Consider the following 27,562-nt stretch of genomic DNA (forward strand, 5'->3'; position numbering starts at 1 on the left):
ATTGCATTCAACGGATAACATTTTGGGCACGATTGCCATACTTCCTCTTCTATAGCTGCCAGAGAAAGAACATTAAAAATAATAATAAATTAGTTTCAACAAATTTGATTGCGTAATGAATTTTTAATATTATTATATTATAGTATTCTACTTACGTAACTTGTAATTATTCAAGTAGAGGTTACTTGACAACACGACTTCTATTCACAGAACTGAAGGTCGTTAAAAGGAAATTATAGAATATCTACAGGTATCTATTACCTGAAGGAACAGTATGTCACCACCATGACGTCATATTTTTTTTATTAATATTACATTCCATAAATAATAATTTGGGGAAGAGCGGTTTTCCGTCATTAAATCAGCAATGTCTATTATTATCTGCTTATGGCACGTTGGCATTTGGTAACCATTGTAACTTAATACTCGTGCGTATTAATCTTTAAATATTTCTACAGATTGTTTAGGTTTGTATAGTTATTTCTTAAGTTTTTACATTTTATCCTCGAGTTATGTCGACGAACCTTACAGGAGGATGTTTTCTTCGAATGCGTGCAAACCATCTCGGCAGAAACAGGCGAAGGAGTTCATAACGGGCTATTCGCCAAGGCTGACTGCAGAATTAATCCTTCAAGGCCCGCGTGGGGCTATAAGGATAATTGAAGGCCTATTAACTGGGCAACTGCAGGCTCAGAAAACACATGCATCGCATGGGACTGGCAGATAGCCTCTGTAGGTCAAGAAGAGGAGGAAACGGCACTGCACGTGTTTTGTCAGAGTGAGGGGCTTGTTTGGCTAAGAAAAAACCAAGGCTTTAGAGCTTTATTAAGCAGGAGTCACTCTGCGTAATTGAGAGTCTGATTGAACGGACGGGTCTGGAGGGCGAGCTCTAAAGTTGGGGTAGCCACAATAGATCCAAAGGGGTCGCGGTGGCGTAGACCTTAAGGGCCGCCGTATTAGTAGAATCTCATCTTATATTATCTCGGCAGAATCTCCATCTTGCAAGCGTATTGTTGTGTATGTTTAGGCTGGCATCCCCCCCTCGATGCAGATGCAAGAGGGATGAGTGAGTGTCGTCTCTTTTGGTTAGAGGCAAACTAGTTTCAACTTGCCATTAGAAACTCGACGGTTTCTCTGAGTTTAGCGCGAATGTTTCTGCCGGAAAATGTTTGTCAATTCGTCACAGTAAGCTTAAAGTGTTATTTCATCTGGGTAAACTGTGGCCGGTTTGATTCTTCACTTGTTATGTAATAAACAAATTCTCCTCTTAATGAAGTTTCGTTATCTGTTTGAAGCCGAAGTTTCTGCCGTTCATAAATAGTACATACAATAGGTTGAAATAAAATAATTTTGGATTTGTGGGTTGAAACCGGTTTTATATTATTTTATTTTTTAACGTGTACCTACATGTTCGTGCAATCAAAAATCAACATTTATGTGCTAAAATTTGGTTAATGGCAACCGTTTTATTTTTTCGAAAGATATTTTGGGCATCCCTGTAGCTTTATAGGGAGCTATGTCACTGATAAGTTATCTTCCTGGCAAACCTTGGGTACCAAGACCAATCTCCAGTTCCATTTGAGTGGTCTCATTTCGTTATTTTGATCGTTAACCATTTACATTCAATAATTACAGGGTCTACTAAATATTATTGGCATAGCCATGGATCAATGCTCGCTGAGTATGCCCGCTACTAGACCCTGAAGGTCACTCAAAATTTTTAAATCATTTCCTGGTTTGGTGTTCCCCATAACAGGACAAGGGCAAACTGCAAACTGTCATGCGATGGAATTGATAAAATTCGTTAAAGACCGATTGAAATGATAAATCTAAGGCCGAGCGGTTAGAGGCTAGACCCGCAATGCTAAGATGTATTGCGGTTCTAGGCTATATTCCCAGCCTATACCTTTAATGGTTAATATGAGAAATTTATAGTAAATAAGTTTGCTAGTCGCCACGGTAGCCGAGCGGTTAGAGGCAAGACCCGCAAAGCTAAGATGTATTGCGGTACTAGGCTATATTCCCAGTCTATACCTTTAATGGTTAATATGAGAAATTTTGCAGTAAAGTATGTTTGCTACTCGCCTCCGTCCACGACACCTAATTTGGTAGTCGGATGTAAAGCCCGCCTGAAAAAATAGGCATTACTTTACTTTTACTTTTAAATTTGAATTTAAGGAGAGTATCCTGTGGGAGTATCCAGTCATGTGAGTAGACTACCTTAGATTATCTAACTGGGTTATCACATAGATATTCTGAAATGCTCTAATTGCTACACGCCGTCCATTATATCACAGATAATAACCACACTAAATCCATAACCTTTTGCCGATTTTGGCTATAATACCATTGATTACCGCTTTCAAATTGTTAACTTTAAGGATGTTTACGGTTTGATTCAGGTCAAGGTCGTCGTATACACAATCACACACATTTTATAGTTTGTATAGTGTGTAAATAAACATGCAAGTTTTTAGAAAATCAAAGATATTTTTTTTTTTCGATCAATCGAAAAAAAAAATGACAAGTCTATTCGGCTGCCGTGGCGCCTGCGTAGTATGTGTATCTACGATTCAAAGAAATCATTGGTACGATTTTTTTTTGTTGTTAAATTTGAAAAGTCGAATTTATTTAAGTAGCACTTCCGGTTTGGCGGCATTTTTTAAAAAAGCTAAACTGGGGTGTACCATGGTATTGTAAATCGGAAATTTGGTCTTTTTTTGAGAGTTACGTACTGCCAGATCCACTGACAAAGAGACCCCTCCAAAAAGAAACCTACTTTTTTCACCTTCAGAAAACGTCAAACCGGAAAGTTCGTATTTGAAAATTTACACGCCATCGATTGTGGAATAAATAAGAGATGAAAATAAATGACTATCGATTCATACCTAATTAATTCTTTAATAAAATTAACTCCTTAAATGCACCTGCATTATTTTTACAATTAGGTATATGGTATTAATTTATTCTATAAGAATAAAAAAAAATGTATGCAACTATTAGACAAATGTTTTCTAAACAGACAGTAATTTGGTGATTACGTCAAGTTTGTACATAGGACTTGAATGTTGTTGTAGGTGTTCTTCGATGTATCGTGAGATGCCAAGTATTCGCACTGACAAACATAACAACTATATTCTCACATAAAATATATTTTTATAAAAAAAACTCTTAAAATGGTTGCATGCTAGAACTTGTTGAGAATAGTTAAGTTTTAAACTCTCTATTTCCGCTTTGTAAATAATGCTGTTTCCCCCCACCACCACCCCCGTCTATACGATAATTTTAGAAAACTATTAAAAAATTTCCTTTCGCTCAATTTCAAATTCTCTCTCTCCATTCCACTGGTGCAGCTATTTAATGTAAATATCATGTTTGGATAGAGGTTGGCAGACGTGCGTAAATGAGCAGCCATTTAAAACTCATCTTGTTCATTTCCTCTTACGTAATGGTTGTGATGTCAGGATTATTTATTTTTGATAGCAGTTTTCTTTTTTGTTACTTTCTCTTACAGGTCATTGTGATCAGGTGAAATTTTCTATATTAAATTTTCACCGGAAGTAGGTACATACACGTTTTTGAGAGCCACAGAATCCTGGTTAATGTGTTAGCTTGTCATTCTTACTAAAAATTATCCACATTGTAAAACTGTCCATTGCACCGAAAACAGCTGTGTAGAAGGAATCAAAAGTGCCATTTTCTTTTGGTATATTGTACAGTTTTCCTGTCTATAAAATAACAAGTACCAAATTTAGAACTAATTTTCCTAATTTGTAGAAAAACAGCTGGTTAAAAGTGTCTCTCTGAAATGAAAACGCATTTTTCTTTACAGTATTTTGAAATTTTCTTGAAAATGATTCCTCGAATTTTCCTCAAAATTGTGTAGCATTTGTTTGTATCATCTACATTTTCATACCTTTAATAACTGTAAAATTTTCCCCCCTAAAAATTGGGTCAACATAATTTTGAGGAATTGTGGGAAAAAAATTTCCTCTACAGTTCCACACTTTTCTATTATATTTCGGTCTATTTCAGTGGTTAGAGAGGATTTTCACCAGATTGGTTCTTTAGTTTAGGAAATTTTTTTGTGCCTGCATAGTTTATTGAGGTAAATAAATTGATAAGTTTGTACAGTTGAACAAATATTTATAGTTGAGAATTTGGTAAAGTTAGCAGAACTAGTTTAATATCGTTTATTTTATTTGTCATACAGTAAGTATGCGTGCTATGACCGAGGAAAAATCAGAAAATATGGTGTGGCAAATTTAGCCGACGGTATTCCTTAGTTTAGTGTCAGGCACTACGGTAGCTATGGAGCGGTTATAGGCTAGACCCGCAATGCTAAGATGTATTGCGGTACTAGGCTATATTCCCAGTCTATACCTTTAATGGTTAATATGAGAAATTTACAAGTAAAGTATGTTTACTAGTCGCCACGATAGCCGTGCGGTTAGAAGCTAGACCCGCAATGCTAAGATGTATTGCGGTACTAGGCTATATTCCCAGTCTATACCTTTAATGATTAATGTGAGAAATTTTGCATTAAAGTATGTTTGCTATTCGCCTCCGTCCACGACACCTAATTTCATAGCTGGAAGTAAAGTCCACCTGAAAAAACACCCCTTTACTTTTTAGTGTTTTTTCCTTGGGAGTTTTAAAGATTCCATAAACACATCAGACATTTGTCTGGATGGTTTTTATTTTAAAAAATCCGTTATTTTTTTTTTTTTTATGGTAGTTAACCATTAATATTTCTTTGTTATCTTTATTTTTATTTATTCATTCCGTTGTATGCGCAAAACTGTAGCCAACTCAGATAACATTTAGCGTATTTTAAACGTATTTTGAAGGGAAATTTTATCAATTAGAATTAATTTAATTGATCTAACAATATTTTACTCACTTTTCCTGTAATATTTAAAATGCTTACCTATAAATAACTAGAAAGTGCATAATTAGATTTAGAAGCTCTGCAAAAAAGGAAAAGAAATAGATCGCGAAATGCACGCTGTTAAATGCAATAAAATTTAACTGTGTTGTAGGTGACTATTTTCTCTTAATTCTATTGGGAGGAATCGCTTTCGAAATGGGCCAAATTAGGCTCTCACTCACTTCCGGTCAATTGATTTTCGTAAATCTTAGCAACAAATTTAATTCTAATACTTAAAAAGAAGAATACACGTGGAAATTCTAGTGATATATCACTAAAAAGTCACAAATCGGCACGATAACAATGCCTTCTCCCTTCTTGCAGATGAGAAAAGCTAAAATAGATCAGTTACTATTTTGTTTCCACTGTAATCGTGAAAACCCTTGGTCCGCCAATAAGGGGTTTTACTAATGCAGAACAGGTGCATCCAGTGGTATCGTCAAGGTCAGTGAAGCGAAAAGGTTATGACCTCCGGGGTAATGTTGATAACTTAACGGGTTATTGCACTTCGCACTGCCACAAATGGCTATAAATTGTACTCTCCGTGAATGGTATCTGTGTGGCTTCCAGGTTACTTAGGTTCAAGTGTTAACAGTAACTGTTAGCAGTGCAGTTGCTACGTAGATGTTACCAGTTTTGTACGTGCGCTGTATGGCTGGCTTGCCGATCCAATTTTTTTTTTTTTTTTTTTGAAAGTTATTCCATCTTTAATGGTTATGTTTCCCTGTTCATTATTTGATTATTTTCGAACATTGCACGCATGCGTATTGAATCCTGGTCCGGTTTCGGACTTTCATCCACCATCAGAGGTAAATTAATCAGTTTGATGTTGAGATATTGAGACTTCAATATGTTTCCGTCTAGCGCTACACTCGCTGACTCAGCTGAGTCGGAAACCAAGAAAACTTTGCACATTAATCTACCTCTGATGATCCATGAAAGACTGAAACCAGTCAGTATTATCGAGGATATCCATCTCTGCAGACTTCTAGCCTCGTTTTCTACTTATTTCATTCTTTCAAGTCTACGTGAAATGGCATTTTCCAGGGGAGTTTAACCCTTTGAAAGTGTATCAAATTGTAGTAATAGATTTCCATTACGCGATATTTTATTGTGGAAATCATTTTTCTGAAGAAAAAATTAAAACAATAAATAAGTAAAAAATTCATAATACTCGTACTATTAAGTTCATTGTACAGGTGGTTAAACATTTCAATAAAAAAATGACGTAACTCTAAAAAAACTAAGAAAGTGGTACTTCCGGTTAACCAATTTTGCCAACACAACCTTATTTTTCGCTTTTGACATGGCGATCGATACATTCGCACATCGAATGTTTTAAAAACCACATTTCCGGACACAGGCTGTATATATTTCCGGTGAAAACACCACAGTAGAGTAGGAGAAAGTAGAAAGACGAGCGTTTAATTGCGTTAAAAGCAATTTCCAATATACTTAGACTAGAACAGGAAACGGGGGAACAAAAAGAAAAAAAAGACTAACCCAGAGGTTTGTAGAGGTCAAAGGTTAATTAAGAAATGCCATCTAGCTATGAGTCACAGAGCAGCGTAGCGGCCGTCCGCTAAACAGGTCTCGCACTCGTAGCTACCAAAGCAAAAGAAGAGGCAGTCTTTGTGGAAGGGGGGCGTTGCAAGCAATTAAAACAAGTCCTAAATACGTTGCTCCTGTTCTAGGTGTCCCAGTTTTGCTGCTGCTAAATACATACCTCTTTGCTTGGACTTCCTGCCAGCCGTAGTCGTCTTTTCACTATTCGACTGGGGAAATGCGCATTTATTACTCGGCTAGAACCACGCAGAGCGCTTGCTTGAATTACTGGCATTACTGTAATTTATGTTCCAGGGTGTAGAGCTTTTAGTAGTAACTTAATCTTACGACCCATTCTCACAGTGGTAAGAAAAAAATATTAGTCAAATTTTTAATTAACGGTAACTGCAGGGTTCTAAGAAGGAGGCCTAAATAAGACATTTTTTCGAGGTTTCTGGAGTCAGAAAAATTGTGTTCTGTATGTGTGTTCATGATTACCATAATTTAAAAAAATAGAAAATCGCATTAAGTCCAAATTTAATATTTCGAATCCATCATGCGATCCACACGATAATGAAGCTTTTTCTTCGACGAAATCATCGAACCGCAAGAGGCACTTTACTAAATCGATTTTTTTTTTTAGTTTTTATTTTTATTTTTTGTATTTTCTCGAAAAACAGCATCATGTCTATTTTTTAACCTTTGTACCAACATTGCAGCATTACCCCCAAATGGTTAAAGCAGTTCTAGGGGGCGGGGTTAAAGGTTACCTCTGAAATATTCAACTATATTAAGCGGCCTATTTGCGTGTAATAGGAATTAAATACGTCATATTTACACAACTATAGGCGCCACGATAGCCGAGCGGTTAGAGGCTAGACCCGCAATGCTTAGATGTATTGCGGTACTAGCCTATATTCCCAATCTATACCTTTAATGGTTAATATGAGAAATTTTGCAGTAAAGTATGTTTGCTAGTGGCCTTCGTCCACGACACCTAGTAAATGGTAGTTGGACGTTAAGCCCCGCCTGAAAAAATAGGCGATTACTTTACCTCTTTTTTTTTACACAACTATATGAAATTCATTCAAACCATTTTCCAGAAAATTAAAAAAGGAAAATTCTAGCGTGAGGTTAGAATAGTAAAGAGCATTATTGCGACAGATTATTGCTAAAAAAAAAAAAAAATTAAATAAGATTTTAAGTGAGGCGAAGTAAAAGGTAAGCTAAGGAATTTGTTAATTTTTAAATATTTACTACTGTCGCATACTTATTACTGATATAAGTAAATAAGTAGTAAGTAAGTGATTGCCTATTTTTTCAGGCGGGCTTTACGTCCAACTACCAATTAGGTGTCGTGGACGGAGGCGACTAGCAAACATACTTTACTATAAATTTCTCATATTAACCATTAATGGTATATACCAGGGAATATAGCCTAGTACCGCAATACATCTTAGCTTTGCGGGTCTAGCCTCTAACCGTTTGGCTACCGTAGCGCCTCATATTACTGATATAGTAGTTATAAACAAGTTACAAGTTGAAAATAAGGTGTAGCGGAAGTGCCACTGTTCTGAATAAAGTTGAAGGTCATTTTTTCCGCTTAAACAGTTCAGTTGGTCTAGAATCTGAAATAAATCGTGACACTGATTTGCTGAAAATTCTCCCACGCCAAATAATTTGAAGTTAAAGATGTCAAGTTCCAAAAATACATTTATTCAACGTTACTTTAACGACAGACTGTATACTATAGCACGCAACACCTCGGACTATAGCGTGTAAAGTCTAATTGCCAGGCTCTGGATGGCATTCTAGGTTGAAGAGAGAGTTCCTCCGTATTCCATCCATTGATGAAGTTTTATTTTTGAAGTTTCATAGTACAGTCGTAACTTCCATTCTTTAGCCCGTTTTTATTCAGCCCGTAAACAATACTATCGATCTCCAAGTATTGTTGTTATGTATGTCGCCATAACTACTCGCTGGCTTGTCGGCTATTCCCCTACAAACTAACACCCTGGTTCCTCTCTCCTACAGAAGACCCTGGTTGACGAGTTGTCTCGTTTCCCCCAACCTCTTTCTCACTGTCTCTCTCTCTCTCTCTGTAATAACTGCACGATTCCAAATAGAGTTTAACATGGCAACGTCCTGCCAAACATTTTGTTTTTATCCCCTAATTTTTTTTTTTTTGGGTGCAGGGGGTGATTTAACCAAAACGATTTTACGATAAATTTGTTGATGTCCCCAATAGGCGTCTATTTTTCCACAATATCTGCGAGTAACACATAAAAGACTTTCCAATTTCCAAAAAAAATCATATGACCATAGGAAAGTTGATAGTTTTAATGACCTTAAATTTTAGGAGGTCTTAATTATCAAAAATTTAATTACACTATTATCTAGGAGGTTATTAGTGCCCGGAGCTCTTTTTTTCAGTCCTCTACTGGCCTCCGAACAGTGTTCTCTCGTTGCAGACAACACTGTCCATTCCCAGGGGCACTGAGCTGTAAGCAGCTCCCTAAGAAGAGAAAAATCTAAGGGTCAGCAGCTGGATTCGAACCCGGGATCTCAGCGTGGGAATCCAATACGCTAACCGCATAGCTAATCCCCTCCCTATGCCCTATGTTTTTGTTAATTATTTATAAGAAATAATATCATTTGAAAGATTTAAAATTAACAAAATTCCTTAGCCTACAATTTTCTTCGCCTCGCTCAAACACTTATTTATCTATTTACTTTTTTTAAATAATAATCTGTCGTTAAAATATTTCTGAAATACTACTCTGCATTTCCCTGTTATAATTTTCTGGAAAAGGGCTGGAATGAATTTCATTCAACTTTTCGAACTTATTATAAAAACAGGGCCTCCAAGAACTTTTCATAATAAATTTTCTCCCCTACAAATTTGAGGGCATTTTTCTGGGTGAAGGGAATAGTTATAAATCCTCTAAAGTGCCATTTCAATATGATGTACAGTTTTACCCACCTGTTTAATATTGATAAGAAAATTATACGAAAGCAGAATTCTAAATCTGAGGATCAATCTACCAGATGTGGAACTTTAATAAACATTCTTTTTGTCGAAATAATAGTAGTTGCAATGGTTTTCTTTAAACACGAAAAAAATATAGATGATGTTAGTTTTTCATTTAACACCAAGAAGACCCGCAAAGCTAAGATGTATTGCGGTACTAGGCTATATTCCCCGGTCTATACCTTTAATGGTTAATATGAGAAATTTATAGTAAAGTATGTTTGCTAGTCGCCACGATAGCCGAGCGGTTAGAGGCTAGACCCGCAAAGCTAAGATGTATTGCGGTACTAGGCTATATTCCCCGGTCTATACCTTTAATGGTTAATATGAGAAATTTATAGTAAAGTATGTTTGCTAGTCGCCACGATAGCCGAGCGGTTAGAGGCTAGACCCGCAAAGCTAAGATGTATTGCGGTACTAGGCTATATTCCCCGGTCTATACCTTTAATGGTTAATATGAGAAATTTATAGTAAAGTATATTTGCTAGTCGCCACGATAGCCGATTGGTTAGAGGCTAGACCCGCATAGCTAAGATGTATTGCGGTACTAGGCTATATTCCCCAGTCTATACCTTTAATGGTTAATATGAGAAATTTATAGTAAAGTATGTTTGCTAGTCGCCACGATAGCCGAGCGGTTAGAGGCTAGACCCGCAAAGCTAAGATGTATTGCGGTACTAGGCTATATTCCCCAGTATATACTTTAATGGTTAATATGAGAAATTTATAGTAAAGTATATTTGCTAGTCGCCACGATAGCCGAGCGGTTAGAGGCTAGACCCGCAAAGCTAAGATGTATTGCGGTACTAGGCTATATTCCCCGGTCTATACCTTTAATAGTTAATATGAGAAATTTATAGTAAAGTATGTTTGCTAGGCGCCACGATAGCCGCTCGGTTAGAGGCTAGACCCGCAAAGCTAAGATGTATTGCGGTACTAGGCTATATTCCCCAGTCTATACCTTTAATGGTTAATATGAGAAATTTATAGTAAAGTATGTTTGCTAGTCGCCACGATAGCCGAGCGGTTAGAGGCTAGACCCGCAAAGCTAAGATGTATTGCGGTACTAGGCTATATTCCCCAGTCTATACCTTTAATGGTTAATATGAGAAATTTATAGTGAAGTATGTTTGCTAGTCCCCACGATAGCCGAGCGGTTAGAGGCTAGACCCGCAAAGCTAAGATGTATTGCGGTACTAGGCTATATTCCCCAGTCTATACCTTTAATGGTTAATATGAGAAATTTATAGTAAAGTATGTTTGCTAGTCGCCACGATAGCCGAGCGGTTAGAGGCTAGACCCGCAAAGCTAAGATGTATTGCGGTACTAGGCTATATTCCCCAGTCTATACCTTTAATGGTTAATATGAGAAATTTATAGTAAAGTATGTTTGCTAGTCGCCACGATAGCCGAGCGGTTAGAGGCTAGACCCGCAAAGCTAAGATGTATTGCGGTACTAGGCTATATTCCCCAGTCTATACCTTTAATGGTTAATATGAGAAATTTATAGTAAAGTATGTTTGCTAGTCGCCACGATAGCCGAGCGGTTAGAGGCTAGACCCGCAAAGCTAAGATGTATTGCGGTACTAGGCTATATTCCCCAGTCTATACCTTTAATGGTTAATATGAGAAATTTATAGTAAAGTATATTTGCTAGTCGCCACGATAGCCGATTGGTTAGAGGCTAGACCCGCATAGCTAAGATGTATTGCGGTACTAGGCTATATTCCCCAGTCTATACCTTTAATGGTTAATATGAGAAATTTATAGTAAAGTATGTTTGCTAGTCGCCACGATAGCCGAGCGGTTAGAGGCTAGACCCGCAAAGCTAAGATGTATTGCGGTACTAGGCTATATTCCCCAGTATATACTTTAATGGTTAATATGAGAAATTTATAGTAAAGTATATTTGCTAGTCGCCACGATAGCCGAGCGGTTAGAGGCTAGACCCGCAAAGCTAAGATGTATTGCGGTACTAGGCTATATTCCCCGGTCTATACCTTTAATAGTTAATATGAGAAATTTATAGTAAAGTATGTTTGCTAGGCGCCACGATAGCCGCTCGGTTAGAGGCTAGACCCGCAAAGCTAAGATGTATTGCGGTACTAGGCTATATTCCCCAGTCTATACCTTTAATGGTTTATATGAGAAATTTACAAGTAAAGTATGTTTGCTAGTCGCAACGATAGCCGAGCGGTTAGAGGCTAGACCCGCAAAGCTAAGATGTATTGCGGTACTAGGCTATATTCCCCAGTCTATACCTTTAATGGTTAATATGAGAAAGTTACAAGTAAAGTATGTTTGCTAGTCGCAACGATAGCCGAGCGGTTAGAGGCTAGACCCGCAAAGCTGAGATGTATTGCGGTACTAGGCTATATTCCCAGTGTATACCTTTAATGGTTTATATGAGAAATTTACAAGTAAAGTATGTTTGCTAGTCGCCTCCGTCCTCGACACCTAATTTGGTTGTTAAATAAAATAGGCATTACTTTACTTTTTTTTTCTTTTTAGTTAATAAGTTGGAGAACAGTGTGCAATACAAATGAATAGCATTCCTTTTTATATTACAAGACCGGAGCCGGAAACCCGGCAGCGCACTGAAGAAATACAACGGGCGACAATGTCGCGACTTAATTTAAAATATTTTTCAACATTTAGTACGAAGTTAATCTAAAAAATTCCAGAACTGGAGAATGTACACAAGGGTGACTCATCTAATTTGATCGAAATTATTTTAATATTAAAAAAATGAAATAAACAGAATCGTTCATTGTACTGAACCTAAATTTTTTAACAGCTCCAATAATGCGAGAGGTGACCTCACGTCGAACAGACGCTCTAATTAGGCATACAATGATGCAGTCAGCTTCTGAAGATGAATCGGGCAGGACAGGTAAAATTAAATAATAGTCATTCAATAAGTTATTACTTATGGACATGGTTGATTTTAATAAATTAAATATGTCAGAATTATTGTTTAATTAAAAACAAACTAAAAAAACAGCTAATTAACACCACTATAACCAGTTGGAGGTTACTAATCATTTAGTTAGTTCTCAAAGTGCTAACTGTACCTTTTTTGTAATAAAAATAAATTGGGATGAAAAGCAACTGTAATTTTAATTACTTATTAATTAATAGCAATCAACAAGTGTTTTTGCAGTAGTTTGATCCTGTTATTTCTCACGTTCCGAATATCAGAATCCGTAAAAGATTTTTTTTTTTTTAATCAAATTTTTTATTATAAAAAAATAAGGTAAAGTAATGCCTATTTTCTCAGGCGGGTTTTACGTCCAATTAGTGGACCACAAATCCGATAGTTCCGGTCAAAACGTAAAATACGAAAATCTGCGCGATTGCAGTACCACCTTCAAGTAGTGTAAAGTGGAAATGACTACGTATTCAAACAGACTGAGGTGATTGGGCACAACCATGACTCACTTACACAACAATATATAAAAGTATCTTTTTTTTTTTTTAGAACTCAAGAGACTCCCTTAAACTGCACAATTTTATAAAATCTGGGACAGTTGGAGAACAACCTATCAACAGTGCGGTGTATAAATGGGGGTTTAAACTAATAAAACGAGTAGCCAGTAACAAGGCGCCACGGTAGCCGAGCAGTTGGAGACGAGGCCTGCAAAGCTAAGATGTATTGCGGTACTAGGCTATATTCCCCAGTCTATACCTTTAATGGTTAATATGAGAAATTTATAGTAAAGTATGTTTGCTAGGCACCACGATAGCCGCTCGGTTAGAGGCTAGACCCGCAAAGCTAAGATGTATTGCGGTACTAGGCTATATTCCCAGTCTATACCTTTCATGGTTAATATGAGAAATTTATAGTAAAGTATGTTTGCTAGGCGCCACGATAGCCGATTGGTTAGAGGCTAGACCCGCATAGCTAAGATGTATTGCGGTACTAGGCTATATTCCCCAGTCTATACCTTTAATGGTTAATATGAGAAATTTATAGTAAAGTATGTTTGCTAGGCGCCACGATAGCCGCTCGGTTAGAGGCTAGACCCGCAAAGCTAAGATGTATTGCGGTACTAGGCTATATTCCCCAGTCTATACCTTTAATGGTTAATATGAGAAATTTATAGTAAAGTATGTTTGCTAGGCGCCACGGTAGCCGAGCGGTTATAGGCTAGACCAGCAAAGCTAAGATGTATTGCGGTACTAGGCTATATTCCCAGTCTATACCTTTCATGGTTAATATGAGAAATTTATAGTAAAGTATGTTTGCTAGTCGCCACGGTAGCCGAGCGGTTATAGGCTAGACCAGCAAAGCTAAGATGTATTGCGGTACTAGGCTATATTCCCAGTCTATACCTTTCATGGTTAATATGAGAAATTTATAGTAAAGTATGTTTGCTAGGCGCCACGATAGCCGCTCGGTTAGAGGCTAGACCCGCAAAGCTAAGATGTATTGCGGTACTAGGCTATATTCCCCAGTCTATACCTTTAATGGTTAATATGAGAAATTTATAGTAAAGTATGTTTGCTAGGCGCCACGATAGTCGCTCGGTTAGAGGCTAGACCCGCATAGCTAAGATGTATTGCGGTACTAGGCTATATTCCCCAGTCTATACCTTTAATGGTTAATATGAGAAATTTACAAGTAAAGTATGTTTGCTAGTCGCAACGATAGCCGATCGGTTAGAGGCTAGACCCGCAATGCTAAGATGTATTGCGGTACTAGCCTATATTCCCAGTCTATACCTTTAATGGTTAATATGAGAAATTTATAGTAAAGTATGTTTGCTAGGCGCCACGATAGCCGATCGGTTAGAGGCTAGACCCGCAAAGCTAAGATGTATTGCGGAACTAGGCTATATTCCCCAGTCTATACCTTTAATGGTTAATATGGGAAATTTTGCAGTAAAGTATGTTTGTTAGTCGCCTCCATCCACGACACCTGATCTGGTAGTTGGACGTAAACTCTGCCTGAAAAAATAATAAAAAGTATTAGGCAATTACTTTACTTTACAAGTAGCCAGTCAGTTTGAGTGAATTCCCCCCCCGTAGACATCGAAGCTTCTGGACTTGTATAAGAGTGAATGTCGTGCGGTGAACTAGAGGCTACAGGGTGGAGTGCCCTTTAATCCGCCGAAAGGTCACCTATGTGGATATACCTGGTTACTGATCTCGCCCATTCTCTATTTTCTAGTGGAGTGATAGTTTTTGTTTTTGTATAGTTTTTATATTATGTTGATGTATAATGTATTCCCCCGTGTACCGTGGTTATTTTATATGGGCAGACCTGACGCTCTCAGTTGTCAATGCAGTAAAACTTCTATGGGGAGTTATATTGTTCAATTTCCTGAAAAAAATATAATGGAAAACTATTTTTGAAAATGACTTGTATATTTCCCAAAAAGCTTCCTTACAGGAAAATTTGAAGATTTTCATGTTTCCTCATAACTTATAGCGTAGGATAGGGTTAATTTTCTAGGGATCTTTTTGCGTGATTTACTTAAAGAGTGCATCGTCTTAACTTACGAAAGAGTTGATGGGTAACCCTTTTGTTATTGAACGAGCAGCTAGTTAGTCCCCTATTAGGAAACTGCGCATGTGCATGTGACTAAAAAACATCAAACCAACTTTTAGCTCTCAATAATTCAAAGAGCACGCAAAGCCGATTACTTATCTTATTAAAGCTGCATTTGATTGCTCGAAAATTGTTATAAAAACTAATTTTTTCTAATTTTCCGAAGTTCACACTTAGAGCAAAGCTTATTGCTTTGGAGCTGAGCACGTTGTTTTGGTGCAGAAATTAGAAGACCAAAAAAAAAAAATCAAAAACGAATAATAGGTTTAGAAGATAAGTCGAACACGTTTCTAAAGAAAGAGATGGAAACTGTTTGGCCTATTTTTATCCCACAATATTTACACAGAGATATGAGGGCCAGGACAGCTGTTTGTCAGCCGGGTGCATTTGAAAGCCACTGGCAGCTTAATTATAAGTGTAAAAAAAAAATATATATATATATCTGATGATGCAGTGCTCAGCACGTACTAAACATTTCCTGACACATTCCTGGACATCCCTCTAAACTTAGAATCAAGAATTTATTGCGCTCAGCAAAACCAATTTAGAACATTGCAAAATATGATCTATGAACTCTGCCAATCTGTACTTTTTTGCTCTAAAATATAAAACCTATTTTCATTGCATCTAACAAGTCTCGCCCGAAATTGAAATTAAGAAATAAAACATAAATTGGTTTAACTCTCAATTGTAGAGTTAAGTTATGGCTACAATTGAGCAAAATCAGAGAGTTTTCCTAGAAATAGGAAGCGAGATATCGTAAGTTGAATTTTAAGGAAAGTTTAAGAAGGTTAATTTTCAACATGCTGTATCTCCTTTAATATTGCACCCAAAACGTTAGGTTTTCTCTCAATAGTAGAGTTACGTTTTGGCTGCAATTGAGTAAAATCAGAGTGTTTTCCGAGCTTCAGGAAACGAGATATCGTACGTTGAATTTTAAGGAAAGTTTAAGAAGGTTAATTTTCAACATGCTGTATCTCCTTTAATATTGCACCAAAAACGTTAGGTTTTCTCTCAATTGTAGAGTTACGTTTAGGCTACAATTGAGTAAAATCAGAGTGTTTTCCGAGCTGCAGGAAACGAGATATCGTAAGTTGAATATTAAGGAAAGTTTAAGAAGGTTAATTTTCAACATGCTGTATCTCCTTTAATATTGCACCCAAAACGTTGGTTTAACTCTCAATTGTAGAGTTACGTTTTGGCTACAATTGAGTAAAATCAGAGAGTTTTCCGAGCAGCAGGAAACGAGATATCGTACGTTGAATTTTAAGGAAAGTTTAAGAAGGTTAATTTTCAACATGCTGTATCTCCTTTAATATTGCACCCAAAACGTTGGTTTAACTCTCAATTGTAGAGTTAAGTTATGGCTACAATTGAGCAAAATCAGAGAGTTTTCCTAGAAATAGGAAGCGAGATATCGTAAGTTGAATTTTAAGGAAAGTTTAAGAAGGTTAATTTTCAACATGCTGTATCTCCTTTAATATTGCACCCAAAACGTTAGGTTTTCTCTCAATTGTAGAGTTACGTTTTGGCTACAATTGAGTAAAATCAGAGTGTTTTCCGAGCTGCAGGAAACGAGATATCGTACGTTGAATTTTAAGGAAAGTTTAAGAAGGTTAATTTTCAACATGCTGTATCTCCTTTAATATTGCACCCAAAACGTTAGGTTTTCTCTCAATTATAGAGTTAAGTTTTGGCTACAATTGAGTAAAATCAGAGAGTTTTCCGAGCAGCAGGAAACGAGATATCGTACGTTGAATTTTAAGGAAAGTTTAAGAAGGTTAATTTTCAACATGCTGTATCTCCTTTAATATTGCACCCAAAACGTTAGGTTTTCTCTCAATTGTAGAGTTACGTTTTGGCTACAATTGAGTAAAATCAGAGAGTTTTCCGAGCAGCAGGAAACGAGATATCGTACGTTGAATTTTAAGGAAAGTTTAAGAAGGTTAATTTTCAACATGCTGTATCTCCTTTAATATTGCACCCAAAACGATGGTTTAACTCTCAATTGTAGAGTTAAGTTATGGCTACAATTGAGCAAAATCAGAGAGTTTTCCTAGAAATAGGAAGCGAGATATCGTAAGTTGAATTTTAAGGAAAGTTTAAGAAGGTTAATTTTCAACATGCTGTATCTCCTTTAATATTGCACCCAAAATGTTAGGTTTTCTCTCAATTGTAGAGTTACGTTTTGGCTACAATTGAGTAAAATCAGAGTGTTTTCCGAGCTGCAGGAAACGAGATATCGTACGTTGAATTTTAAGGAAAGTTTAAGAAGGTTAATTTTCAACATGCTGTATCTCCTTTAATATTGCACCCAAAACGTTAGGTTTTCTCTCAATTGTAGAGTTACGTTTTGGCTACAATTGAGTAAAATCAGAGAGTTTTCCGAGCAGCAGGAAACGAGATATCGTACGTTGAATTTTAAGGAAAGTTTAAGAAGGTTAATTTTCAACATGCTGTATCTCCTTTAATATTGCACCCAAAACGTTAGGTTTTCTCTCAATTGAAGAGTTAAGTTTTGGCTACAATTGAGTAAAATCAGAGAGTTTTCCGAGCAGCAGGAAACGAGATATCGTACGTTGAATTTTAAGGAAAGTTTAAGAAGGTTAATTTTCAACATGCTGTATCTCCTTTAATATTGCACCCAATACGTTGGGTTTTCTCTCAATTGTAGAGTTAAGTTTTGGCTACAATTGAGTAAAATCAGAGAGTTTTCCGAGCAGCAGGAAACGAGATATCGTACGTTGAATTTTAAGGAAAGTTTAAGAAGGTTAATTTTCAACATGCTGTATCTCCTTTAATATTGCACCCAAAACGTTAGGTTTTCTCTCAATTGTAGAGTTAAGTTTTGGCTACAATTGAGTAAAATCAGAGAGTTTTCCGAGCAGCAGGAAACGAGATATCGTACGTTGAATTTTAAGGGAAGTTTAGAAGGTTAATTTTGTACTTTAAATTTTTTGTTTTTTATTGTTTAATTTTATTAACCCGGTACTTCTCTTTTTTTATGTTCTCACGTTGTTCTTATTGTTTATTGATTTTTTTTTAACCAGACAGGTGTACATAAGGTGTTGTATACATAAAACATTTTAGTAACAAAAAATGAATGATAAAAATTAAACAGAACGTAAATTGAAAATAATAATAAACTAATAAATTACATAATATAAAAATAATCATAATAAATGAGGAATGACCTTCTAAATTAAATTGTTGCTGAGATATTTTAACTGTGCATTATTACTTAGTATTTGTTATTAAACATGTATAGATGCAACATTACTTCCATTAACGATATAATTTTAAATATTAAAACAGACAGATTTCTATTGAAATTATAGTAAATTGAATAGTGGTTTCTCTCTGCTAATAGTAGTTGGAATAGATAGTTGAGGCAGATATTTTATTCTCATTGATTCATAAATCGGACAGATAATAAATAAATCAATAATATTAATATTGATTTTATTTTTCATTTTAGTTTAATAACCAAAATCGTTTGTTTTCTTAGGAATAAATGGCTTTTGGTTAACAAATTTGACTTAATTTGTTAAATAAATGTTTTTTCCTCTGTATTTTTTTTCTATTTTAATTTTTATTTCATTTGTTTATTGCCAAATTTGAATTCTAAATGATAATACTGATATGGATTAATAGAAATTAGTAACTAATCGAAATAGAAAATTATTTTAATGAATTACCCACAGAAAATGTTCATTGTAATCAATGGTTATAGCGTTGATTGAACACTGCGTTCTCCCTAGCGGTAGTTACAAGTACTACAGTGTAGTATCTTATTTGGCCGCTAGATAGCTCGACAGTCTTGTTCACTAGTAGTTTGTGTGTTTTAAATACTTTACAGTATTCTTTGTTGTGCTTTACCTAATTTAGGGCATTTTGTTTTTGTTCTCTGTGATGTTACGTTGTTCTTGCGTATTTTTGTAATGCGTAAACTAATTTTCGACTAGAAAATGTCAAAAAACTACTATTTCAATTTTTTTTTTTTTTATATATACCGAGGTCTAGATTCTCGAATATTCTATTTTAGTAGTGTCGCTTTCTGATTCAACATTTTCCTTGGTGATTTTTTTCGGTCTGGGGTTCAATCCTAGGAGGGAAAGTGGTTTTTGACTTCCTATATAAAGTACCATTAAACTGTTTAAAGTCCCTGGGTCTTATTTGGGAGAGTTAAATGAGTTGTTGCAAAAATTCTGATATTCCATAATATTAAGTTGGATACTAAATTAACCAAATATTACTGGTATTCGAGCCTTGGTTTACTTTCTTATTTGAAGTCCCTTGAATGTATCTAAAAGTTATAGCCGATTAGAATGAATGGAAGAAAATGATTAGAGGAGGATTACGGTGATTTTAATTTCGGTTAAGCTATAAGGATGGCAGGAATATAGGAGTACTGATCCATCCATTAGCTGTAAGTTTGTATGTAAATAGTTGTATATATTAGAGGGATGAATGAGTGAAGCGAATGTATTTATAAGTAAGAATGGAGAGTGAGTGATATTCTAGTGATAAGCACCTAGACAATGCTGGCTGTATGGCGAAAGCCAATGCCGAAAAAAGAAAAAGAAGAAAAAAGTCCCTTGAAGTGTCCTATACGAGGTGTGTTCAAAAAGTAACGGGAATTTTCGTTTTTTGAAAAAAATATTTATTTATTCATCTACATTAATATTGTCGCCTTCAAAGTAGTCCCCTTCGCAAACAATACACTTGTGCCAGCGCTTTTTCCAATCCTCGAAACACTTCTGAAACTCGATCTTTGTGATAGCTTTCAGCTCTTTCAGCGATTCGCTTTTAATGTCATCTATGCTTGTAAAACGACGGCCTTTTAATGTTCTCTTTATGTTTGGAAATAGAAAAAAGTCACATGGAGCCATGTCTGGCGAATATGGAGGCTGGGGCATCGTTAAAGTTTTGTTTTTGGCCAAAAATTCACGAACAAGCAATGAAGTGTGAGCAGGTGCATTATCGTGGTGCAAAATCCATGAATTGTTTTGCCACAAATCCGGGCGTTTTTTTCGGATTGCTTCACGCAAACGGCGTTGAACTTGTAGGTAGTACTCCTTATTGATTGTTTGACCTTGTGGCAAGAATTCATGATGCACTAGGCCATTAAAATCGAAGAACACAGTGAGCATAACCTTCACATTCGACCGCACTTGTCGAGCCTTTTTCGGTCTTGGCGATCCAGAATGCCTCCACTGGGACGATTGAGCCTTAGTTTCGACATCATATCCGTAAACCCATGTTTCGTCACCTGTTATAACACGTTTCAGTAGATCCGCATCGTTGTCGACTTCATTGAGTGACTCTTGAGCAACTTCCATTCTCCGCTGTTTTTGTTCGAAATTCAACAATTTTGGAACAAATTTTGCTGCCACACGTTTCATACCCAAAACATCCGAAAAAATTTCATGGCATGAGCCAATTGATATGGCAACATCATCAGCGACTTCTCTGATTGTGATTCGGCGATCGTTCATAACCATTTCTTTCACTTTTTTCACGTTTTCATCGGTTGTTGATGTGCTTGGACGTCCAGGTCGTTCGTCATCTTCAACGTTTTCGCGGCCATCTTGGAAACGCTTATACCACTCGTAAATCCTTGTTTTACTCATAGCAGACTCACCATATGCCTTTATTAACATTTCACACACTTTATTTCATTTTTTACGCAAAATTTAATACAAATTCTTTGATCCATTTTTTTTAACAAACAAAAATCGCCAAGCTCGAAAAACACGTCTAACCTTAACGGCTGCCACTTAAGAAGTAAACAATGAATATTACTGAAAATTTTATCGTACTTCAGGGGCATGTGTACCAACATAATAAAAAAAAAATTTTACAATCAGACTCTCCAAACCCGCGAAATTTAAAAATTCCCGTTACTTTTTGAACACGCCTCGTATACAGTTAACTAGCAGAGTAATTCATACAAAATCATCAGGCATCACGGTTATAGGCTAGACCCGCAAAGCTAATATGCTTTGTGGAACTTGGTTCGATTCCCGGTCTTAGGCCTTGGATTTTATTTAATGGTTAATTAGAGAAATTTACAGTAAAGTATGTTTACTATAGTCGCCTCCGTCCACGACACCTAATTTGGTAGTTGGACGTTAAGCCCACCTGAAAAAAATAGGCAATTACTTTACTTTTAATACAAAATCATCTTAGTAGAGTTTTTTTTTAAAACATGGTATTCTTATAAATCTTATTAGATTCTACAGAATTTTATTCATCTATCAAGCTTTAGTTTTACGATTTCTATCATTAGTGCGATGGATAAGTCAGTTGGTTTTTAGACAAGAGCAATAAATAAGGTGTTTTCTAGTGACTAGCAGATCCCTGGGGAGTCTAGCTAGGGTTATTTTGTAGAAGGCAATATTTCTAGATATCTCTAAGTTAACTAGCTTGGATCGGGTTCGCTGGCTGCAAGAGGAACTGTCTAGGGACTTATTAGTGACGCACTTCCGCTTGCAATTTGCTTTATTAATTGTGGAAATAAGATAGACGCTACAAGTGTTGTTGGTAAAATTTTATAGATAATTATAATTTTGTTTTTTTAAATTAATTCAAAAATTATTGGTGTAAACACTAGGACGACCATCATTTTCAATTTTATGTTATTTACGTTAGATTGTAATTTATTAAATTTAATTGTTGTTTACTATTAAATGAATTACTGGTCCATCAGCTGTTGGTTATGACGATGCAGATTGACCTAATATTGGCCACTGCCAATCTAATCATGTATTCACAGCATAAATTATACAGGGTGTATACGGAGGAGTGGTCGAAACTTCGGGAGGTGATTCTGCAGCTCAAATGCAACAAAAAATATTCTATTCACTTTGGCCCGATTCTCAATAGTGTCCAAGATATTTGCATTTTTAACTTTTCCGACCATACTCGCGTTTTTCACCATAAAAACGGCCGTAACTTTTCTATCCTTTATCCTACAACAAATCTGCTTATTCCAAACGAAAGAGCATTAAATTGCCTATAAATTTGCTCAGTACAGTGCCTCAAAACGTTTCTTATAAACAATGAAATTTTTACTTTAATGTCTAAAAATTTCGTTCTCGATGATTTTTGTTAAAATTTTTAACTGCATTTTCTCAATGGTTAATGAATCAAGGAATCACATAATTTCAGAAAAAGTTGTGCATTTATTGAGCTTCAAGACCATATGGATTTTCATTGGTTTTTAATAAAACCCTACCCCGAACAAAGGGGTCTAAATGCAGAAAACTGGGATTTTACGTAACCGACTTTTCACTACTAATTTATTCAAATATCAATTTTTGGAGAAGGAACAAAAAGAAAAGTAACCATTTTAGTTTTTAACAATTATTATTTTATAAAACTGAAGTAAAAAATAAAGTAGCAATAAAACGCAGTAGTTGACTACAATTGTTTGTGCAACTTATTTTAATGACATAATGGAGGTTTTTTTCATCAAAGTTAATTAATAATAATTCAAAAATAAAATGGTTATTTTCTTTTTGTTCCTTCTCCAAACATCGATTAGTTTTGAATTATTATTAATTAACTTTGATTAAAAAAAAACCTCCATTATGTCGTTAAAATATGTTGCACAAACAATTGTAGTCAAGAAACTAAAAATTTGCCACAATTCTTTCCCACTTCCTTGTTTGAACAGTTCGAACGATTTTTTTAGCAATTTTAACTAGGCACCTGCCTATTGTACTTTTTCACTTCTGTGTTTTATTGCTACTTTACTTTTTACTTCCGTTTTATAAAATAATAATTGTTAAAAACTAAAATGGTTACTATTCTTTTTGTTCCTTCTCCAAAAATTGATATTTGAATAAATTAGTAGTGAAAAGTCAGTTCGCAAAATCCCAGTTTTCTGCATTTACACCCCTCTGTTCGGGGTAGGGTTTTATTAAAAACCAATGAAAATCCATATGTTCTTGAAGCTTAATAAATGTGCAACTTTTTCTGAAATTATGTGATTCCTTGATTCATTAATCATTGAGAAAATGCAGTTGAAAATTTTAACAAAAATCATCGAGAACGAAATTTTTAGACATTAAAGTAAAAATATAATTTTTATAAGAAACGTTTTGAGGCTCTGTACCAAGCAAATTAATAGGAAATTTAATGCTCTTTCGTTTGGAATAAGCAGATTTGTTGTAGGATAAAGGATAGAAAAGTTACGGCCGTTTTTATGGTGGAAAACGCGAATATCGACGGAAAAGTTAAAAATGCAAATATCTTGGACACTATTGAGAATCGGGCCAAAGTAAAGAGAATATGTTTTGTTGCATTTGAGCTGCTGAATCACCTCCCGAAGTTTCGACCACTCCTCCGTATACACCCTGTATTATAACATAAACATTATACTTGCTTTCCATAACGTATATTTTATCATTGATCTCAAACTATTTAGTAATATCTATTTGGCATTGTTGTTTATTGCTATTGCTGTAGCGCATTGTATTTGTATTGTAATCCATTTTGGAGGCTCCCAGAATTAATCAATTTGGAGCAGTGAAACCTCCGTCTTACTCAGGACGGATTCTGTTTCTAAGGCAATGTAGCCTAAGAGAGAGAGGTTTATTGGGTGGCCACCGGAAGTTTTTTTCGTATTATCTCCTCTGAGGTATCCGGAAGTGCCGGTGGTCTAAAGTTGCAATACAATTGAGCGTTGATGTAAGATGATGCCCTGTACTCCTCATTCTGATCAGCTTGTATGAAAATCGGAAATCGTCCTCAAATCAAGGTTACAATAGAAGGAAATGCATAAAATAAACACAATAAATTATAAAAAGAAATCAATGCGCTCTAGCGGTAATAATTAGTAAACATCTATTATAACCTACAATCTCATTATAATGAAGAAATATGAAACCTTCCTCCAACCATAATTCAAAAGGTACCTTGTTGGAATATATTTACCCTTATGTTTATTAATTTCAGTAGAAGCAATTTGTTAGAGGCCCTTAGGGAGGTAATAATGAGGTTATATTCAACTAATTAACCAAGACAGAGACCTGCTCACTGACAAGTACGTACTTGTTGTAATATTGAACAAATAAGAGGACAGATAATTTGATATCGAAGGAGGTGGCGAAGCGGAAGTGGTTGGTGTTTATTGTTAATTTGTCGGTTGTGCGTATAGGGTGGGTGGGGGGTCTGTAGTAAGATGTTTAATGGCGGCACTCATGTGGAGGGGATGATTGATTTTCACGAAAACGGTTTCCTGTTTGGTGTTCTAATTGTACTAGTAAAGTGACACTTCCGTTAGGCAAATTTTCTGTAAAATTGAGCCATTTTGGTCCCAAATTTGATTCTTAATATCATTATATGGGTGGTAATTCAGGCCAGTTAACTGTAAGGGCACATTAGAGGGATGTCCTAACCTCATCACACTCCTAAAAGTGCTCTTAATCGATTTTTTCCTGGTTCACCGTTTAGTAGTTCTTAAACAAACAAACAAAAAAACCTTTAAAATACTAAAAAAAACTGATTCTGTGAAGTAGTACTACTTCCGTTTAGTAGATTTCGACTAAATCTTCACAGAAGCATCTTCCGTTGAGTACCAAACCGAAGTATCAAACTTGAACTGCTGGCGATTATTTTTTTCGATCTTTGAGTTGCTGTGGGCTGAGAGAAACAGAGAGACCAATTTCTCTCCCTCTCTCTTTCGTATTTCACAAAACAGTTATTTCCAGATTACAACTCAAAATAGGGGGGGGGGAGAAAATCGATCGCACCAGTTTAGGAACTGTTCACAGAGAAATTTTCCTGCAATATAAAAAAAACTTTATACCATAGTAGACGACCTTGATTTTATTATAATTGAATCACTATGGCAACCTGAACATGAACATGAAATAACATGAAGCTTAGTTACTACCCCTTTTAATACGCCGACACGAGAGATTTACCCGTTTAATGTCACACAAAAAACACACGTACATTATGGAAATTACCATCTAATTAAACTAATATTAAAAAATAATAATAATAATAGCTAAAACAAATTAACCGAGGCACACTGCCCTCTTAAGGGCAAAATTTAAATTAACTAATTATCATGCAATCAAGGAAAATATGTTGCGCACTTTCCATTTGTTGGTCAGATAATTTGGTTCTAAATTTTTATTGAAATAGGAGCGGTAACTGCAGACAGATGCTATATATCAGGTTATATGTACTAGGCTATATTTCCAGTCTATACCTTTAATGGTTAATATGAGAAATTTGCAGTAAAGTAGGTTTGCTAGTCACCACGATAGCCGAGCGGTTAGAGGCTAGACCCGCAATGCTAAGATGTATTGCGGTACTAGGCTATATTTCCAGTCTATACCTTTAATGGTTAATATGAGAAATTTACAAGTAAAGTATGTTTGCTAGTCGCCACGATAGCCGAGCGGTTAGAGGCTATACCCGCAATGCTAAGATGTATTGCAGTACTAGGCTATATTCCCAGTCTATACCTTTAATGGTTAATATGAGAAATTTTGCAGTAAAGTATGTTTACTAGTCGCCACGATAGCCGAGCGGTTAGAGGCAAGACCCGCAATGCTAAGATGTATTGCGGTACTAGGCTATATTCCCAGTCTATACCTTTAGTGGTTAATATGAGAAATTTTGCAGTAAAGTATGTTTACTAGTCGCCACGATAGCCGAGCGGTTAGAGGCTAGACCCGCAATGCTAAGATGTATTGCGGTACTAGGCTATATTCCCAGTCTATACCTTTAATGGTTAATATGAAAAATTTGCAGTAAAGTATGTTTGCTAGTCGCGACGGTAGCCGAGCGGTTAGAGGCTAGACCCGCAATGCTAAGATGTATTGCGGTACTAGGCTATATTCCCAGTCTATACCTTTAATGGTTAATATGAAAAATTTGCAGTAAAGTATGTTTGCTAGTCGCCACGATAGCCGAGCGGTTAGAGGCTAGACCCGCAATGCTAAGATGTATTGCGGTACTAGGCTATATTCCCAGTCTATACCTTTAATGGTTAATATGAAAAATTTGCAGTAAAGTATGTTTGCTAGTCGCGACGGTAGCCGAGCGGTTAGAGGCTAGACCCGCAATGCTAAGATGTATTGCAGTACTAGGCTATATTCCCAATCTATACCTTTAATGGGTAATATGAGAAATTTATAATAGTAAAGATGTTTGCTAGTCGCCTCCGCCCACGACACCTAATTTGGCAGTTGGGTGTAAAGCCCGCCTGAAAAAATAGGCAAACAAAAGAAATAACAGTTACTCCAATTTTCTGTCCTTTTGGGGGGTTGGGGGGATTTTCCGCACAAATAGAAATAGTTTCCGTTAATTGCGGAAAGTGACAGTCGGCTGAGTGTTTACTCTAGATTTTTTTTTCAACCAATCAGTGAACTTCTTATAGATTTCTAGTAATGACTTTCTTGTTAATTAATACTGTTCTCTCTCTCTAAACGCTCAGCTCATTGCATGATTTCCTCCAATATTGCTTAAGTTTGGATTGTTTGCTTTTCGCTTTTCCGCCACACTAATTACTATGGGCCAGTTAATGATGAGAACACTGGCAGAAATAAATAATAATATAAATGGAAATAATTACCGGTTTACCAGCTGATTTCTAATTCAAGTAAAATTATTTCTTTTATTTTTGCTTTGTTTAACGTTTTTCCATAACTTCCTGTTTAATAAACAGTTTGCAGTGTTCAGAGAGCCAGAGTTCGGGAGACTTGTTCTTGGCTACTTCAGTCAATCTCCTTGATTAATTTCATTAATAATCCACCAAGGTAATTACTACTGCTAATTAAATGCTGTAGACTGGTCACACTCATGTCTGAGACCAAAATTAAGTTAATTGTTTGCTTTCAGAGCTGGAAATTTTCACATTGTTATTTTTAATATTTTTTTTTTTTTTTTTTTTCATTGTTTGTTACTTTTTTTGTTTTAAAGTAAAGTAAAGTAAAGTAATTGCCTATTTTTTCAGGCTGGCTTTACATCCAACTACCAAATTAGGTGTCGTGGACGGAGACGACTAGCAAACATACTTTACTTGTAAATTTCTCATATTAACCATTAAAGGTATAGACTGGGAATATAGCCTAGTACCGCAATACATCTTAGCTTTACGGGTCTAGCCTCTAACCGCTCGGCTAATTGTGACGCCGTTTGTTTAACTTAATAACTTAACTTAATGTTTAAAATAGTTGGACTAGAATTGTGAAAGATTCGTTCTATGTGTGGGTATGTCTCAGAAGCCGATGTGTTGTAGGGTGTTTCAATATCCCGTGCGGTGTTCTAGCGTCCTCATATACGTACTCTGATGCTAGGACAGCTTCCACTGTTCTGAGCCTAAACCTTTTTATAACCTCTTTTTTCACGCTTTTCAATTTCCTAATTCTGCGACACTAATACTTGAAAGTTTTATACTCGTAAGGTGAAAGATCCAGGTAATGAAGACTTTGGTACCTTTTGTTGGTATTAGAGTGTAAACTTAGTAACAGTGAAA

The 27,562-nt window shown here is 35.9% G+C and overlaps 1 protein-coding gene across 8 annotated transcripts in view; it reads left to right on the forward strand.

Annotated features, from left to right (window-relative positions):
• Positions 1-27,562, forward strand: part of raskol (Ras GTPase-activating protein raskol) — a 477,784-nt gene that overhangs the window by 225,472 nt on the left and 224,750 nt on the right. For 5 of the 8 annotated variants that reach the window (XM_074114203.1, XM_074113733.1, XM_074113779.1 and 2 more), the window contains one exon: positions 12,304-12,399. The exons of the other annotated variants lie outside the window; for them this stretch is intronic. In XM_074114203.1, coding sequence (XP_073970304.1) covers positions 12,304-12,399 — 96 coding nt within the window. The remainder of the gene's footprint in view (positions 1-12,303; positions 12,400-27,562) is intronic. 8 annotated transcript variants of the gene reach the window in all.

Source organism: Rhodnius prolixus, unplaced genomic scaffold (assembly GCF_049639745.1).
Source record: "Rhodnius prolixus isolate KJV_2025 unplaced genomic scaffold, Rpr scaffold_1, whole genome shotgun sequence".
Classification (NCBI taxonomy): domain Eukaryota; kingdom Metazoa; phylum Arthropoda; class Insecta; order Hemiptera; family Reduviidae; genus Rhodnius; species Rhodnius prolixus.